The sequence below is a fragment of the Pseudoliparis swirei genome, chromosome 4 (assembly GCF_029220125.1).
Source record: "Pseudoliparis swirei isolate HS2019 ecotype Mariana Trench chromosome 4, NWPU_hadal_v1, whole genome shotgun sequence".
In the NCBI taxonomy this organism is placed as follows: domain Eukaryota; kingdom Metazoa; phylum Chordata; class Actinopteri; order Perciformes; family Liparidae; genus Pseudoliparis; species Pseudoliparis swirei.
In genome coordinates this window covers 9,154,711-9,174,220 of record NC_079391.1, presented here as the reverse complement: position 1 = coordinate 9,174,220, position 19,510 = coordinate 9,154,711, and the positions used below count along the sequence as shown (strand labels likewise).

The 19,510-nt window shown below is 44.6% G+C and overlaps 2 protein-coding genes across 3 annotated transcripts; both read right to left on the bottom strand.

Moving 5' to 3' along the window:
- On the bottom strand, positions 1 to 12,290 carry qser1 (glutamine and serine rich 1). Its single transcript, XM_056413049.1, has 13 exons — positions 11,954 to 12,290; positions 8,535 to 8,620; positions 7,908 to 8,045; positions 3,957 to 7,259; positions 3,067 to 3,371; positions 2,870 to 2,986; positions 2,617 to 2,750; positions 2,341 to 2,528; positions 2,080 to 2,217; positions 1,854 to 1,951; positions 1,607 to 1,753; positions 1,326 to 1,421; positions 1 to 1,186 (listed from the first exon to the last, which is right to left on the bottom strand). The coding sequence occupies exons 1-13, from the start codon at positions 12,061 to 12,063 to the stop codon at positions 1,046 to 1,048; spliced, it is 5,001 nt and encodes a 1,666-aa protein (XP_056269024.1). The 5' UTR covers positions 12,064 to 12,290; the 3' UTR covers positions 1 to 1,045.
- Positions 12,291 to 12,808: 518 nt separating this feature from the next.
- On the bottom strand, positions 12,809 to 16,555 carry prrg4 (proline rich Gla (G-carboxyglutamic acid) 4 (transmembrane)). 2 transcript variants are annotated; one of them, XM_056412818.1, is made up of 7 exons: positions 16,264 to 16,555; positions 16,034 to 16,141; positions 15,771 to 15,934; positions 15,647 to 15,674; positions 14,994 to 15,132; positions 14,048 to 14,233; positions 12,809 to 13,912 (listed from the first exon to the last, which is right to left on the bottom strand). In XM_056412818.1, the coding sequence occupies exons 2-7, from the start codon at positions 16,125 to 16,127 to the stop codon at positions 13,885 to 13,887; spliced, it is 639 nt and encodes a 212-aa protein (XP_056268793.1). In that variant the 5' UTR covers positions 16,128 to 16,141; positions 16,264 to 16,555; the 3' UTR covers positions 12,809 to 13,884. The 2 variants fall into 2 exon arrangements, with proteins under 2 accessions (XP_056268793.1, XP_056268794.1); XM_056412819.1 differs by having other exon boundaries at positions 16,280 to 16,555.
- Between the last annotated feature and the right edge of the window lie 2,955 nt (positions 16,556 to 19,510).

The window sequence follows — 19,510 nt, the reverse complement described above, 5'->3', positions numbered from 1 at the left end:
TCTAATACATGCCGCACTTTATTTACAAACTGAAAACAACAAGATTGTTTTTTGATAGCGTGAAATTGATAACTGACATACAAAGAGTCAATTTTGTAAAACTGTGAAAAAACGCTGAAAAAAGTGTCTTAGAACAATATTTACGTATGTGAAAAATATATATCTATTTGTCATAAAATGTGGGTTAAATCTGTAAAGGAGTATAAAGAGAACTTTTATTTATTTCATTTGACCTTCTGGCAAGTCACGGTCACAATATTTGATTAGCAAAGTTCATAAAAAAGCACAAAGCACTGACTTGCATCTGACAAGCAAATGTTTGAAGCACTAAAGTTAAACCACATTATAGATTCAGTGTGGAGTCACGGAATTCCTCCTGAAGAGAGTCGCTGCAGTTCCCACCTCCCGGTTTTTTATACAAAATGTACATTATATATATAAGTTGGCGCTCCATTATAAAAATGGATGTTTTACAAACAATATATAACTACGGTTATACATAATATAGAGTTTTTTCATTTGTGAGTTTTTACAATAAATCAGTCGTCAGTCTGTGAGCCTACACATCCAATGATTGCCACAGGTGTGTTATAACTGTTCTGCATTTGTATTTCTTGTGCTCTACGTCCTATGCAGATTGCTTTCTATCTAGTGCATACTCTCTGGTTATAATCTGCCATTAAACGGGCTGAAAAACAAAAACCTCTATGAAAAATACCCATAAAAAGTGGGATAATAACTACAAAAAACGTACAAAGGCTCTGAAAAGCGTGACGTGGAAGACCTCCAAGAAATGTCCGTGTCCTCCGTTTGGCCAAGTGGCTGCAAGCGATGCAGGGTTGACCTTTGCTCCCGTCTCGCCGACACCACAGGCCCCAAACGCCTCCCGGGCACGTCAGCCGACGGGTCCCTGATTCCAAGGAGAAACTCGCTCCGCCCTTCTCTCTGCTGCCGCGTCGCGACCGGAGGCGTCCTCGTGTTTCTAAACGCGTCGAGCTTCTTTGTTTTATAGTTTTGCTCGATTCAGTTGTAAAGCGAGACGGGATCAGCGGCAGGCCTGCTGCACCTGATTGATGAGCTCTCCGAAGCGGTCGAAGAGCCCCTCGACCCACGCTCCGTTCTGCAGACACTTCTGCACCGCCTCCTCCTGCCCCAGGTCCACCGTCTGCACCCGCATGGACGCAATCTGGAGGGCACAAGCAGAGGAAAAAAAAACATTTCTCAAGCTTCAACCTGAATAATCAGCATCAGAAATGAAACCCACAAAACATTACTCGTCAGAGGTTAACATTAATATTGCAGCGCTCGTGTAAACAACGTCTCACCTCGTCCTTACACATCAGGTACGTGTGGTACTTGTAATGCTGCAACGAGTGGTACAGAGAGAACCACGGAGTTTTCTGCTGGTCCACTGTGTACTCCTAAAAAAAAAGGGACAAAGTAAACGCGTTTCAAAGCCATTTGATATCCAGTTAGTCCTATGTAATGGCAGGGAAGGGAACAGTGGCTGCAGTGCTCCACAGAATACAGAGAGAGACTAAATGGCGCCCTCTGCTGGACAGATGGCGAGCACCGTGAATTCGACGGAACCACGTTCTCGTCTTACCTGAGGCACTTTGTTCGGCATCTTGTAGGGCTTCATTGTTTTCTTGTTGTAGGCCTTCCCACTGAGACGCACCTTAACGGCGGGGGTTTCCCCATCCTTCTTCAGTTCAGTCACCACTGAGAGCTCTGGGAAGCTGTCGAGAGCCGCCTGAGGACACGACAGGGGAGTTACTGGGATGCCTTTTAAGCCTTTTGGAGGGAAAATAATTCCCACAACAAATACAAAAATCTCACACACACACACACACCTTTAGGACCTGCCCGATGTGCAGTTTGTGAAGCAGGCGTTTCCTGTTGTCGGTGATAATCCCATCCACTCTTTTCATCTGTGGCAGCAGGAGATCATCTGGAAGTTAACAAGTCAACATACCTTCAGTCTACTACCCATCGTCCCCTTGTTTTCATACTTTTGTATCCATTTTCTGACCAATGATTAAGCTAATGGTGTTTCAAAATAATAATAAATGCACTCACCGTTTGCCCTCTCCAGCGCCGTCATTACATCTTCGTCTAAGGCAATGCTGACGAGCAGCTCCACGAAGCTCCTGAACGTCTCCTTCATGGTGCGCGTGTTGAGTAACCGTGAAGCAAACGGCAGTGGAGGGTTTAATTCTAAGAGTGTGGCAGATCAAAAATCACGAAGAGGCAGAGAGAGAGAGGAAAGATATTTAGATACAATCATATCAAATGACATCAAAGCCAGATTTAATGAGAATAGTCAAAAGGCTTCTTCACCATCATCTTCTCCTTCCTCGTCTGCAGATGATCCCGAGGCAGTCGGCGACAACTCCTCCTTCCATTTCCTCCTCTTCTTCGGTGGGGCCTCTGCCCGGGACTTGAGTTGTTTGTGTCGAGGCTTTTGGCTTTGGGAGACTGAGGAGGGGTCGGAGGTCAAGCCCAGCAGAGTTTTCACCTGAACACCCCTGGGTGGCAGAACAGAGACAGTTACGCCAGTGAAGCGGCATCATTAAACATAAATGGCGTCCCACGGGTCAGGAGGGTCCGGCGTACCGTAGCGAGTTCATCGGCTTGCAGCGTGGCTTCCGGCTGCAGACGCGGACGTACTCCCTTTTGTTGACGGTGTCCAAGAACTTCACATACACCCTCTGGTACATGGTCTTGGCGTCACCAAAGTATCCAAGATACTACACAAAGAAAAACAACATGTTACGACCTGTCGCAGACAAAAGGAAAAAAATAATTTTTTCGAAGTGTTCAAACACTCGTACAGGCGCACACGAGCGCCGAGTCGGCTTCCACTTACGCTGTTGGTGGCCGAGAAGACTCGCCTTCCGTCTCTCAACTCGGGCACAAATTTCTGCAGCAGAGCCTTCTGGACCTTCCAGATGGCTGGAGGCTCGCTGCCCGCTCTCATCGTCACCTGGACACACGAATGTTCAACATGGACACAAGATCTCACATGAAGCGTTTATGACCCGACTGTTTTCTTCGGGGCTGTACCTTCAAGTTCTCGATATCTTCATTCCTGACGACGAACTCGTCCCTCTCCCGGTACATCCCCTCGCCGCCGCTGTCCGACAGCTCCTCGTCGGTCAGTCCCTCCATGGCCACGTTCGTCAGCCGCGCAGCCAGCTGGCCCGGCGGGGCCTCTTTGGACTCCTCTTTCGCCGCAAACACGGGCCCCGATGTGATGGCGTTTGCCGTCGGCGTCGGCGTGGTTACGCGGGACAAACAGGTCTCGGCGACGGTGTGGGGCATGCTGGGAACGTGGTCCGTCTTCATCATCAAACCAGGGATTGGGTTGTCTGGAGAAGAGGATGTTCAGAAGGAAACATGAGAATGTCAACTCCCTCAGGTATACATGAAATAAAGACATGTTAGACAACATTTATAAAAAGGGAAACAGACACAATGCTTTCACATCCCAGGATATGAAGATCTAAGAAATAAGAGGATTACTTGGATATCATACATGATAAAATAAAAAAAAACAGCACAGCAAAAAGTATACTGTTGAGTTTGGTTTACGTTGTTGCTGGGTTTCTACAGCGTACGCAAAGTTTGACTTTGAATGCCATGCAAAATAAAGTTGGTGTAGACATTTTACACCAACTTTATAACCAAATTGGGAAAAAAAACATCGAAATAAACGTCATCAGTTGCGTAGCGTGGTGGAGACAGGCAGTAGTTTGGTGTTTCTCACTTATGATAAAGACTTGATTTTCATTGTCCTAGTTTCATCAATGATGCGAATCTTGGTTAAATGGCAAATTCAAATTTGTATGTATTTTCTAAAGTGTGTAAGTGATCGAAAAAAACAATCAATAGAGAAGCAATAATATAAAAGATTGTAGGCTGATGCTATGATGATAGTATTGGAGGTTTCTTACCTGCCCTTGGTTTCCGATCTGAAGACTCATCCAGAGCCGACAGCGCCGAGCTGATGCGGTTCCTCAGGGCCTGGTTCCTCCCCGTGTTCTCCTCTTCGTCGGAGCTGAACGATGGCAGAGTCTCCAAGTTCTTTTGCAAATCTTCATCCAGACGCTTCTGCTGGCTGCTCGCTCCTCGACTCTCCTGGGGCATCGAGGGCCCGGGCAGAGGCTGCAGTCGGGGCGGCAAAGAAGGCAAAGGACCGAGCGGCGGCTTGGAAGTGGCGCCGGGCTTCCTCGGGCGGTTGATCGTCCGCGTCGGACTCGGAGAGTACTGATGTTTGGGGCCGGACTTGATGAAGTCGAGGAAGGAGCCGATGAAGCCGGTTTTCACCTCTGGCTGTTTCTCTTCGACCTCTCGGATCTTCTGCCTGATTCTCTCCTGGTGCGGACAGCCGTCGTACACGGCGTGCGCGGCAGACGGCGGGCTGACGTCACTACCGCGGGAGTTCTGCCGCTTCGCCTGCCCGCTGCGCTTGGCCGGTCTGGCCTGACCACTGTCCTCCTCGGGGCCACCGGGTTTGGTGGAGGATTTGGAGCGAGCCTTCTTTTTGGGAAAGTCGTCGCCGCCTTGGCATTCCACGAGGCCGTCCTCCGTTTTAATACACCTCGCATTCCCTTTGACTAAGCCCTGGAAACCCGGGGGGTCATACACCTGACCCGCTAAGTGATAATCACTCTCGGAGCTCCCTCCGTCTCCATTAGTGTCCAGCTCAGAGCCGCTGTGGTGAACGGGCTGGCCGTGGCAGTTTGTGGCCATCTGAACGTCATTTAGTGTCATGGTCATGTTGTGGGCGTTCGTGTTGGTCATGATTGCCTGTTGTGCCGAGGAGAAACTCGGTGACATGTGCCTTACGTCCACGGTCTGGAAGTGGCCTTTGGAATCCGCGGGGCTCGCCATCGCCGCCATCTCCGCCTCGGCGGAGGACGCCGCTTTGGCGAAGTCTTGCGGCGTGACACCGCAGGCGGCCACCGTGGCGGCCAGGATGTCGTCGACGTTTGACAAAATGTTTCTTTCGTCCGCGAGAAGCATCGAGTCGGGAAAGCAGATGGAGTTGAGAGCAAAGTGGTTCTTGGCGTCGTCCGGTTGCCGATTGGCCGACTGGCCGTAGTGTTTGGAGGAATCGGGGCATCCGGAGCTCTGCTCGGACACGCCCTGCTGCCCCTGGGCCTCGGTGACGCCGGGCCCCAGCAGCTCTTGGCTCATCTGAAGATACTGGACGTGAACAGGGCCCAGATCTTGGGCGGGTTGGATACCTTGCACAGACACCGCCTTAGAAGTGTTTTGACCGTGGTGGACGAGGGGCTGCTGAAGTAGAATCATCTGGCTGGGTTCGAGAAGAGCGCTGGGGACGGTGATGTATTGGGGGTGGGCGACGGGGGTCTGGCTCTGGGACTGAGTGTGATTCTGGGGATTCTGTTGATGTGAGTCGGGAGATTTGAGTTGGTGCTGCTTGAGCTGCTCTGAGCCAAGTGGTACATGTGAAGATAGAATACTGGAGTTAGTCGTTTTTGTGTTGGCAGTTTCCTGACCATTGGCACTGCTTAGATGAATGTGCTGTTGGCTCAGAGGAGCCATCCGTTCATCCTTTATCTGTGCCGAGCTCGTATGCCCGAGTCCCATGAGCTGGTCCTCAGAGCGTGAATAGCTTCGGATGACGCTTTGCGTTTTGTGATGATCGTCCATTTTTGAAACGACATAGATGACGTTGTTGTGAGCGGCCATGTCACTGGCTGCAGCGGACGCGTCCATCGACGCCTGCTGGAGCGCGTCTACGTCCTGGATGGGAAGCTCTCCGAGTTTATGTTTCCCATATGTTGGCTTTATGTCCTGTATTGAGGATCTGATGTTGTTTTGTAAGGCTTGAGCAGTTGAAGAGTAGGTAGGCAACGGTGGGGACAAAACGTATTTGTGGGGCTGTGTCTGTTGTCCGGACAGTGCGTCGTGCGTTTTAACCCCGACGGACGACTGCATGAGGCTGTAGTCCTGTGAAGAATCGGATGTGGGCAGACTCCGCACACACGTCGCTGGGTAAGAGGCGTTGAGGGATTGTCCCGTGACATAGCTCGGAGTCACAGACACTTGCCCCTGTGACAGAGAAGTGAAAGTCACATTCGGGGCACCCTGAGAGTGGGATGAGGGGTAGCTCTCAGAGGGATTCCCCTGGCACAAGCCCTGGACCTGAGCGCCATACTGGATCTCCTGCTCGTGGCTCATCCCAGGACTGGAGGAGTAAACCAGAGTCTGACTAACAGCTTCCACGTTGTCCGACTGGCTCGAGAGGGAAGGCAGAGTCTTGTAAAGGGGGGAGTGTTTCTCCGAGGTGGAATGGGAGGGCTGTGACGGGGCTTGGGAGTTGATGTAGGTTTGAGACAGACTCGTGGACATGAGGCTGGAGAGCTGGACTGACTGCTGATTAGCAACCGCAGAGTTCTGCTTCTGCCCCGGGGAGGAGTAGCGGTCGGGAGACCCTCCAGCCAGCTTCTGAGAGTGCTCGTGACTCTCCTCGTCCCCAAGAGGGTGTTGAGCCAGCTTGGAAGAGCCGTCTTTAGCCTTCGGCACAGAGGTGGAAGAATAAGCTTGAGTTACTGAGTCCGTTTTGGGTTGTGGAGCCCGATTGATCCCGTGGGAGGAATTGGTTCCTGTGGAAGGGCTGCAGGACGCGGGGGTCTGACGGGACGGGTCCTGCTGGTAGGACACGTCCACTTCACTGCCAGAGCCAAAGTACCCTTGTAAGGGGTGCTCTGAATTGGGCAATTGCTCGGAGGCCGTGTGGCTGCTGGAAGGCCTCTGGTGGTGTTTGATTACACTACATTCACGCTGAAGAGCTCTTTCAATAGAGCCTGAGAAAACCGCGGCCCCATAGGGTTGTGGCGCACCATGAGGGGCGGGCAGGGCAGAGGGGAGAAGGCTGAACTGGGGTTGCAAGAGGTGCGGGGCCGACTCCTGAGCTGAGCGGTAGGTCGAGGACTGGACAGGCAGAGCCGAACCCAACGCGGGCGTGGAGAGATGACTGAATGCCAGTGCAGTGGGAAGCAGAGTCTGGCTTGATTTGAGATGGATGAGGGGGTCATGGTGAGAGAACAGGCCATTGGCGGAAGTGCTGAAGGCAGGATCCTGGAGAGCCAAGGATGGGTTGGTAGCATAACTCCGGGAAGGGTAGGCACCAGCGTGCTGATAGGACGACAGAGCAGCAGGAGAGGGGAACGTGGCTGTAGAAGGCAGGGCGCCAGTCAAATACAGCTCTGTGCTGGAGATGGTACCTGTATTGCACAAAATAGACAAAATAAGGACCAGACAGGCAACTCGATGAGATAAGATAATAATCATAATAGATGAAACATATGTTCACATTTAATAGAACTTGTGGAAATACTGACATCCCCAACCAACATATTTTTGTTCAGTAAATGCTTCTCCGAAAAGTACTTTTAAGAGCTATGCCTTTTCTTCTTCAATAAGAATTGACAAGAATATCAACAACAATCTTTCATCAGATCAAATGATGCAGACTTCCTTTATTTGCCAGCAAGTCTTATAGGTCATTGGTGTTGTGATTTTACTCTTTAAAAACAATTATAGTCCAACCTCTATGAGGGGTCATGTAAAATGATCTGGTCTAGGACACAATAGTATTCTGGGCTTATAATTGTAGATTATTAGACTCCTGGATAAGCTCGATCAGTCAATATGTTTTGGTACAAATACACATAAACACCATACTTAAACTAAGCCATGTTGACAAGATACCGTAAGTATTCACCACTCCGACACGTTTCAAATCCATACCTTTTCCAGGTGATGTTAAAAAAGAATAAAAAGGTATCATGCATTAAAAAAACCTCTTATACCACAGTAGGGGATGAGTCATTAGCGTAAATATAACACATAATTAGTGGATGTGTTCTCACCGGCAGGCCATGATAGGGGTCGAAAAGGAGGCAGCAGTGAGGCACCAACAGGACCAGCCTGAAGGCTTCTCGATTCCATGGCTGACAGGAAGCTCATGATTGAGGTCTCAGAAGAATTACTGCTCGAGTCGAGTGTTCCTGAGGGTAAAAGAGGAAAATAAACATAACCACAGAAACGCTCAAAAAAGTCATCACAATCCCATTTGCCAAGTAAATAAGAGCAGAGACAGGGTTAGTCGACCAAAATTGCAAAACAATAAACCGATCTCTCACTTGCCTCTGGTGATATCTACAACACTTATCAGATAAATAGACAGGGCCAATCTGTATGAAACGATTTAAAATGTCGGTTCGCAATGGAAGTCGTCGTAATTTAATTAGCCCAACTAAAGACTGACTGCAGCTGGGCTTGTGTATTATCCAGAAACCTCACTGTTGAGTTTTCTGAGTATCAGAAAGAAAATATCCTTTACATTCACCAATTTTTATTTGAGTTTAAACCAAAGCATTACAATCCAGAATATTTCCATGACTAGATGACATTATGGGTAAGTAACAGAGTAATTATTTGCAATGTGGGTGAACTGGCCCTTTAAAAAACATATGTGTATAGCATTCATAACTCACCTGCTGTTGCAGGAAGGTGCGATGTAGTGTAGGTGGGAAGCTGGTGCAGGAGCTCTGCATCGAGGTGTGCTGCTCCATAACTGGAACTGTATTAACACACACACACACACACACATGAAAGATCTCATCTTCACAAGCAGCAATGAAGCCCACAACTAAGTATATTACTCCTTATCACAAAGTTTCTTTTCAAATATTTAATTTTGTAAAGTTTCGGAGGTCTACTGAGTGACAAAAACCCGATAGAAAATGTAATGATAGCTCTATGAGACATGCTCTGAAGAAATGTGATGAAGACACCGTACTATTGGTAGGCAAGACGTTCATACAAAACATAGTACACCTTTAAAGGGTACCTGTTGTGATCTCGAATGTGTAGCCAGATCAAAAGATAATGTGTTTCTAAAGGTTATTCATGCACTGACGGTCCAGTATTCAATAACAATACGTAGTTTAGGCTGTTCAAAGTCCCTCAACTCCGACAAGCTTCATTGCACTGGTGCTTGAATATGGCGCCGGTGGTGTGACGTCACATCGTTGATAGATCGACAGCCAACCACAGCGGATGTGTTCAGAAACCAATGTAAACAACGTCGAGCGCTCGCAAACAAATGCTGAGAACTTGATAATAATATAGAAAACGGGCGAAATATGGACGATGAAAGATTGTCAGATTCAGCAACTGGATACTTGTATGAACCATTAAAAGCAGACTATCCCCATTTAGTTAATTGTGACAGCGATAGCGATGATTCTGATGAAGTTGATGCCGAAGGACCGCCGGTCAAGATGCTTCACCGTGCGGACCGTGCACGCAAGTCGGCGGACGTTTGGTGCAGTTGTGGGAAATGTGTGCCACAAAAAACAGACATAGAGTGCATTTGTTGTAAAGAACACAAACTTATGTCCGATGATATAGTGACATTAGACCTAATCTGCTTTACACAAAAGCGTGAGCTTGATAGCTACATCGCGCATAAGCCAGCGCTGGAGATGTCTTTCATTGATGCAATGTTCGGCCGACATGTTCGGGGGTGCTAGTGACTTTTCTTTGCTCCGTCCGTCCCGATGCGCGCAAACCGGTGTCGGGAGCTCCGCGGCGCACGAGACGGCGGGCAGAGGACTGTCAACGCAACACGTAGAGACAGAAATGACATGCTGCTGCTGTAATGTGGCGCTATAGATAAAGTGACAGGGGGGCGGGCCAATTTTTTTTATGTCATGCGATCTACCAATACTACGCCGCGATCGACTGGCAGGTCGCCGCGATCGACGTATTGAGCACCCCTGATATAGATTGTGTAATTCTTGAGGCCACCGATCTATCCCAAGAAGCAACGCGTGTAGAAGTGGCTCCGGATTGGCTGAATTCCTTTCAACGACTCAACGTCATAGTTAGCTTTGACATGAGTAAATAACTGGCAAGATGTCTGCGCCCTGAAGCGTTCACGGACTCGGAATGTTGACAAAGAAATGTAAATCCTCGGGCTATGCGTGACTTGTTGACAATAGCGGCGGGGAAAATATGATTTATTTGATGCGCCTTATGGATGTAGCACGTTGTTGTTTTTGACTACAGGTACCCTTTAAGGCTACCTATAATTAGAAATAGATAAGAAATCTGCAGTTTTTTGTAAAAAACCCCAGAAAGATTGATTTAGTCAATATCGTTCTGAGTAGAAAAAACTAGCAGTCAGCAACATTTGTTTTCTTTATCAACAACTCAAATAACCAAAAATATTCAGTAGTTCATTGTTCCTATTTGTAAGAATCAGAATAACATTGTAAAAAGGTGGTTTGTGAATAGTCACTGTTGTTTATGTCCAAACACAAAACATGATTGCTCTTCTTGGTATAAGGAACTCTTCCTCTGTGTTTGTCCGAGATAAAACGTTCAAAAAACAGTTTAATATCTGACACGTGACTTCACTCTGAAGAAAAATCAGAGGAAACGGATATCAATTCAGAGGAAATTCAATGCAGCCAGCCTGATCAGAAGTGTTCCCTTTAGGCCAGAAGGTAATCATCTGTGGAAATACACAGAACTGAAGGGAGTCATCAGCCTCTCTTTTTCATCCCATCAACACACACACTCACATCTTCTGTTATGCAATTCTTCCTGGCTATTTAACTATAAATTGATTTATAGCCATGCCCAACCATGTAATTCCAATAAAATAGATTTGCCACATTTTCTAAATTTGTAAAGTTTATAATGTTAATTTAGTTTGACACGGTCAGAGGGATATAAAAGAACAGTGTGTTTCATACTGAGGTCATAGTCAGCGATTGTGTTGCATTATACTGAAATGTGTTTTGAATATTCTTCCTCCCTCATGTTTGTTAAAGGCGTTGGACGAAGCATTTCACACATTTTTCAATATAATGCATTCCAGTAGAACACCACTGCAAAATAAAACTTCAATAACATCAACTTATTATCTTTAAAAGGGGAATGTATAGCCGAGCTGTCGATTAAATTGAATGAGATGTTTCATGTGTTGGGTTAGTTTACAGATTGTCTTAATGAAACACAATTACGACCTCTAATAACCCATCTGTAACCCGTGATTGGAGCATAACAATGATTAACCATTCAACAAATCGATTAACTTATCATTCGAGTGGTCTAATGTACTTCATCATTTGACCTAATTTACTCTGGCCCTTCTCTGCACGAGTTGAGAGGGATAGATGTATAATAATATGTACATATTTGTTCCGCTTGTGAGCACACCGTTTCTATTATTACAAGATGGAGAAGAACATAACACAACACTCTCGAGTTTGATTAAGTTAGAGCCCTAAAACCGTGGAAGGTTTCGCAGTCACACTTATTCTGTCTATTTCACTTAACATAAAAACAAGTTAAAATAATGTCAAAGATGACAACGGACCTCCATCTCCGTTACTAAAAACAATAGAACTAATAAATACAGACGTGGACACGTCGCCTCTTACCTCTTGGGTAACAACACCAATAACGTTAGCTATGTGCCATAAATTTGAGGTGGCAAAACTGACATGACTAGCATTGGGAGCTAACTAGTTACCTATCCTGTTTTGGGCCTTTACGAGCACCTGTGGGTCAAGAAACCCGACGGTTAAACATTCATTTAAGCCGTCTAGTTAGTCAGCATGTTACATGTATGAAACAACTCCTTCTCGAGTCACGACGAACTCTGTTTACGGCCACGCTGAGGAGACGGTGTGCTAGCGAAAACTAGCAAGGTGCGTGACTGGAACAAACGGCAAAGGAACCACTGACAAGTCAAAGCCGATAAAATTCCGACATTTCTCAAATTGCTCCAGTGTTCCCGATAACAACAAGGAGCGCTGCACTTTTCTCCACCGGCAAAGCTAGGCCCTCCATCACCGACATTTCCTTCGGAAGGTGCCCCTCTCCCCTCATCCCTTACCTTGGCTTGACACTCGCCGCGCTGCGGTCATAGGCCCAAGAAGCTACGGTCTGTGCTGGAGGAGCCAGCGCGTCCGCAAAGCCGGAGGTCGGGTAGTTCCTGTCCATCATCCGGTGAAAGAGTCACTTCCCCGACGGAGCTTCGAGGAGCAGCGGACACGCATCGTAGCAGCAACCGGATCCGACACCACCGAGCGACCCGGGGCAGGCAGTCCCGTCAGAGCGCCGAACAGCCCGCGAAACGCCTCCGCGAGGTCGCGCGCTATCCTGGATAAAGAGTGCACCTTTTTAGCCTTCTGAGTGATTTCGGTGTTTGCGTTGGTCTCCCGTCATGAGGAGCCGCGCGAGCCTTGCATGGGTTCACGTACCAATGTTAGTTAATTTCCCAGGATGCACCGCACACTTTGGCTGGAAGTTTTTTGTAGTTCGCCCTTTTCCTTACCTCCATCCAAAAAGGTCAGATGTAACTCTTTTTTTTTGGTTTAGATCATTTGAGATTTTAAGTGTTTTCTACAATTTATAGAAACCCCGGAATCCACATATGAAGCGATTAGTTTGATACAATAAAACAATCTGATAACTTAAATTAAATGATACATTCAGGCTAATAACATACAAAAGCGGCATGTTCCTAATCATTTAATTGTCTACATTTCAGATAACTACAATAAATGTACAGGTAGGGAGGCATACTTTTTGGTATTCTCAAAAAGGACATCAAACACTAAATCGATGTGTTATTGTAAAAATCCATCCAAATATGTATTTACAGACAATGTTCAACAATTTATGAATCAAAATGTGTACACCATAGAACCGTCTTGCATGCACGTACACAACCTCACACACGCACAAATAATTTGAAATATAAATTTTATTTAAAAAGTTATCTATAAAAGATTTTAATTTCAAGTAGTTCTGGTACAGATCAGCTTCAACAAGGCTACCCCGGCATTAGGCGAGTGATGTTTTTGCTTTTCTTTTTCTCACAGCGATAACTTTCTTGTAGAATTGTTAAATGTTCTTCTGTATAAATCTTCTTTTAAAGAGCTTCCACCTTCCATCAATTTAATAATCTAATAAACTACAATGTATATATTGAAATTAAACATTACTTCACATATTAGTTGGTGACTCAAACATGACTCCTGACACAAAAGAGGTTAAAAAACAGCAAGGAAATCTGCACATCAAAAAAAGAGAAAAAGATTATGATATCAAGCTTAAAGTACAAAGATAATCTTTACAAAGCAAATAGACGATGGAAACCAAAACAGTTGTATTCTCCTTAAAGCATTTTCTGCATGGTGATATTATATATACATTCATACCATTGAAAACAGTGTTACTATTTTTCCTTCTAGAGACAGAAAGTTGTATAACTACACAGATCAGTCTGTTTCTCTTCATTTGCAATTAATACTTATGAAATGAAACATAATCAGAATGTTTCTCTCAGCCAGTCTATACATGCTGTATCTAGAGCAACTGCTCCCTAAGAACCTAAGTGCTCCAGCATTTAAATCCCTCATGTCCAATTAATGATCGATTCTTCATTTACGTTAAGACAAAAAGCCACAAACTGGGCAAAATGTATTATAAAGCTTATTCTGCACAGGTTTATGGTGATATCATCAAGCATAATTAGACCATGGAAAATAGTTAGTCCAGACAACTGAGTACTATGTTTTGGCACAAGCGTGATCAGAAAAGGAGATTATTCTGCCGAGGAAAAGGTACCCCAACAGGGCAGACATGTGGGAGTGGAAAAAGAGAAGAGAAGAAGAAAAAATAAGGCATAAGATATTAGTTAATTCTTGTGATGGTGAAAATAAAGTGGCATACAATGCCAAGCAGTATAGAACAATATAACTGTTGGTTGTCAATTGTCTGCTTAATGTTGAGACATGCAGATGTGTTGTCCTGGAGATACTACCGCCGAATACTCCCAGGTTGTGAGCTAAAACCAAAAATAAGAGATGTTATAAAAGATATTTGAGTGAGTTTTCAGTGACCGCATTATAGATTGTGTAAAATAAAAAAAATAAAAGTGAGTTATGACATATCTACAAATAGAAATGCATTATGTAAATACCCAGGATAGGGAGGAGGTGGGGCATCATACGGTCCAGTTTTTGCAATTGCCTGCTCATAAGAAGGCAACCCCACCGGCTCCTCCACAGCTGGATGTGGAGGTGGGAGAACAGGTTGTAAGGACACCTCCTCTAACCGCCGCATTATTAGAGAAGCATTACTCCTCCTCGGTCGCACCTGGATGGAGCTGCGAGAGGAATGTAGACATATACATCATGTTATTCATATTTGACTGATACTCAATGCCAATAGGTATCACGGCAGAGGTGGGACAACCGTGCACACCAAATAGTATTTATAGGTGGGACAAGAAGCAGCAGTAACACATTTTTCAAACAAGGTATCAATTGATTTATTAATTAGTTGATTCATAGAAAATTATTGTATTTCTGATTATTTATTAATTATTTCAGTTAATTTCCAAGCAAAATTACTGAACACCGACTGGTTCCAGCTTCTCAAATATGAGTATTTGATGCTTCTCTTTGTCATATAGTGTCTTTGGCTTTTGTCAGATAAAAAAAAGCCATTTGATAAAGACAACTTCGGCTTTGGGAAATCGTGTGTTTGTGTAACACGTTCCACTATTTCTATTTTATAGGCAAAAACTAAAATCGAGAAAATTATCAGCAGATTGATCGATAATTAAAACATCTGTTGAAGCCCTGAACAGGTCAATAGATACTGGACAAGAGTAACACCAAATTACATACGTTTTCTGCATATGAAAATGTCCAAACTCTGAAATATTACATGTTTTATAATATATGGTGCGAATATAAGTGTGCATACTTTTCAAGTACCTGGGGTTATAGTGCAACAGTGGTACTAATGTATATAGCCTTGGAGGCACTGTAGCTAAAAGGGGGTCTTAGTGCAATGTTAAGGGGAAAGTGTGCATGAACAATGTAGCGGCCATTAATAAGAATAAAGACAATTTCACTTACTTTGCGCGATTAAAGGTCTTGCATTTGCCATGGCAGAAATACCAGAGCAGAAGGCCACCAATAACAATGACCACACCAACAGCAACCAATCCCACCAAAAGAGCGGTCACATCAACCCGCGTGTGGCGTTTGTCCTTTTCTGTGGATCATCACAGACTATTTAATATGTGGACTATCACAGGTTAATATTGATTCTTGAGTTTGAGAGCAGCAGCATAGACTAGTTTGATTTTTTACAGCAGCAGACACACAGGGATTAGATCTTGAAGGCATTCATTCCGAATGGAAAACAAAATAGAGTTGCAGAGGTTAACTTACGACAAAAAAAAAGGAATTTAATTGCAGATCAAGCAATAACTTTCAGAGCTACTATACTTGTTAATGTATCCTCCCACATATCATCTTTCAGTTTTTATATGGAGCATAATGAAACTACACATATCATGTCATTGGACAACTATGTTCTACAATTATAATAAAGATCTGTGTCACCTTGTAAGTGGGGAAACAGGTTTTCGAATATCACATATGTGTACAGCCTACAGGCACAAGTGTCCCTTGACAACGTGTATACACAGCTAATCGTTATATTACATACAAACGATCTACGTAACACATGGAGATAATTAAGCCTATATACATATATATCTTACCTGCAGAGTATTGCTTCCAAAAATCCTCCTGCAAAACAAAGTCAGGTCAGTGTGGTAAACTGATGGAAGACTCGTGCACATGCCTTGCCCTCAGAGAGCAGCCCACTGGACAGCATCACTTAACTGTAGCCGGGATGTTTTCAAAGATCTCCCTTGCTTCTTCGTAATTGCAGTCTTCTTCATAACACTCCCTCTCCAGATTTCCAGGAACGAAAATCTCAAAGTCGAACCGGTTGAACAACAGATGGCGACCCAAGAACGACTTCGCGTCCCCTTCACCGACAAACACTAGAGAAGCGCGCGTCCCAAACAGATGACGTAATCAACATGTAGCAAATCCGAGAAGTGTCCAGTGGATTCATGTGGCGTTATTTGACAATATCTCACCTTCTTGGTCTTCATGGTCCGACAGCAGCCTCCTCACACAGGCCAGGTCTCCGCGAGACAGGAGTTGAAGGAGTATCAACAGATGAAACAACATGGTCGTGCGTGCACCTGCGCGCGGACAGCGGGTGGGGCATTAATTGGCAGCACAGATGGCATAGCACCATGAACAGCCTTCATAAACGACTATTATGTGGAATGTTATCTCAACAACCGGCACCAGATAGTCTTACCTATGTCCTACTTTACCTATGATGAAAAGTGTCACATCATTAGGGACAAAGTTCAACACCAACCAAGCGAAACCAAACGGAAGGTGCGCGTGTCACAGCCTCGACGCAGATTCGACTAATCAGGAAACGTTCCGCGACACGCGAGGAGAAACTTTCTTTGAATTAGTTGAACCTCGGCTAATGTCGTTTCAAGATAACGTTGTTGTTTTTTAAAGTTGCTGTAGGCGAACACTCAAAACAACCTCAGTCGCTTAAAAAAAAGGGGATTTTGTTTACTCCGACCAGATGTGGCCTCGGCTCCTCCTCGACTACCTGCGCAGACTCAACCAATCGATCACTTTTACCTGGATGACAGAGATAAATTATGTAAATAAAGATGGACGCTAGATGGCAGCTGAAACCACAGAAGTGGAAGTGGCTGGCAAACTATGCAATAGATGCAGAAGCGATATTATTATTATTATTAAATGAAGGTGACACTGAGATGATGGTTTCATGACTTGTGTTTGGTCATGTAACCGATTGGTCTTCCATCTGTTAGGATTTAAAGGGTAATCTCACTTTAATGACGCTCAGAGGGTCATTCAGTCTCAGCATCAATGTTGAATCTTCACGTCTAATGGGTCGTGGAGGCTATCTTTGGGGATCTTTACATCAGGACTCTTTTTAAAAGCACTAAATCTCCTCTCGGTAGCATAAGAGCTGGTGACTCCACAGCCATTCACAGGCCATGTATGGGAACATGTTGTGTAAGGAGCATCTGTGTTAAACTCCACAAAGAATGGTGACTATAGCAACTTTAGAGACGCCAAAAACCGCAAACATGAAGCAACACAGTGACGATAACGTTTCCCATTCTGCCTGGCAAACCATGCTACAGAAATAGTGTTTATGTTTCACACTCCATGTAAATACACATATCTGTCTCTGGGATTCTTGTCCAGTGTTTATTAAAAGTAGAGATGGGATGAACATACACATTATGGCTGACTACTGGATGATGGTACTTGAAGAGCAGCGAGAGCCCCCCCCCTCTTGTACTTTGCTACGTCTCTGGATACCATCATAGTCTTAGATTTATCCCGAGGAATGTTGATGTGATGAAAAGAGGTGAGGAATTGGAGATATTCCAGATTGTATCTATGTGTGATGTCAGATGCCACCTTACACCACACACGGCCATATCAATGTTACACTGACTATAGTGTCTTACTGCTGGGGAATCCATGTGGCTCTACAGCAGCTCACACACCAAAGTTTGTGTCCAACACAATACATTGGACACGTATTTAAAACTATCACTTAGGACTTGTTAAAGGGGAAAGAGTTAATTACTGCACTGTAATAACTGGTTGAGTTTAGTAATATAAAGTTAGGTATTTTAATCTGGTTTTAGCCCAACCACTCTGAAAGTCAGAAAATAAATCTGATGGTAATGACGTGATTATTTGAGTAAGAAATGCGAATAAGTTCTTTAATCTTGTTTTTTTATTATTATTTTGAGTAATGTTTAAATCTTTGATGAATTCTTATTTAAATAAAACTAGTAGAAATATTTGCAGGAACTGCTGGGCCCCAATTAGATGAATTACATTGTGATCTTAAAAGTAACACTTCTATAGCTGTACAATATAGTCCAAATTACAATATGTACAAGTATAAATCAGCATAAGCAACATGCTAAAAACAGTACTGGAGTAAATGCACTATAGTTACTTTACTGTTGATAAACTGAGTGCATGTGCAAAAAAAAGGCCAGTTAAGCAGCTCGGCTTCCAAATGTAATATCAACAAATTTGCTTTTTTCTCTCTTAAATCCCTGAACTATGCAGAGCTACTTCTATCTGACTATGATAAGAAGGGAGTCATGAGGCTTGCACCAGATAAACCAAGCACAGCACAGTCTTCACATCTGGGACACCTCACATGACGGACCATCCAGAAAACAGTTACTTAGAGCCAGTGAAACTAATTAAGAGACGAGAGAGCGAGATCCTTTACGGAGTGACACAAGTAGCTGAGAAGCAACAGCTTGCAGAGAAAAGAGCATCTGCTCTAGGATGGAAACCCAGGATACGAGGGATTGCAAACATCGTGTTAAGCCTTGGTCACATTGGTTTCTCTGTGCTCTACCTTGCAGGTGGCTGTGACGAGGTTGTGCTCCCGAGAACGTGTTCTGTGATTTACACCCGCTGATAAGCGTCAGAGATGCTCTCTGTGGACAACTGGACAGAAGTGAGCGGTGAGCTTCTGCAGACTTCTGATAGGGACAAAGGACACACACACACACCGCAGCAATGAATGTGTACCTCTATTGCCCATTTCATCAGTGAAAATATTTTAGTGGCAGGGCTGAAATGATCAGATGAAGATTTTAATCAGGACAGAATGAGAAGTGGCAGACCACTAAAAAAAACACACAAAGTGAACAGGCTGGGCCGTGGTTTTATTAGTCAAAGAAAATTCACTGTCTATTTGGGGTGGGGATTTAAAGTGTGTGATGTCAGTTTTTGCTGATTTCATCACAGCCCCAGAGGGAGAGAACTCCAGCAGACCCCTTTTACACCTAATGCCTGGGCCATATATCAGTAGAGTTCACATCCTAATGCTCTGGACTGGTGCCCGAGGACAGATCACTGTGCGGGATAAATGGTACTTATATTTACATTAATGGGCGAAGGAAAGGTAAACTAAAAACTGTAGAAGTCCCCGTCTTTCCATTTTCCATAGACATCAAAAAACAGTGAGTCATGCACAGTCCAGCTGAAGTATCTTTTAACCCGGTGGACAGTTTCAAGGTTGTAGTGGCAGTGAATCAGCCTACACCACGAGCCATAAGTGTTGATGCTGCAATAATACAGCTCTGACCCCTGCAGACGTGGTCATCCCGAGTTCACATTACCATCGTCACCTCTCGTGTTCCCAGACAAGTGACCCTCGTGTTGCAGGCTATTTCTCACACAAAGTTACAGCTCATCTAAGACTGACATGGCGTCCTTTAACTACAACCAGATGTTGAGAACCGCTAGAGGACAAGCCCCCATTAAAGTCACTGTATGGCTTTCTGAAAAGATCATAAGGCAGCTAGTGGGGTCGTTGTCTGAATAGATGTATTATCCATTTACTGCACAGTAAAGCTTTTGGCTGTTTCACAACACTTTTAAAATCGTCTATCAATTTCCAGTTCCTTGTGCGTTTATGGCATTATTTAGCAATCATTTAATATTTAACAAGAAAGGAGCACAGA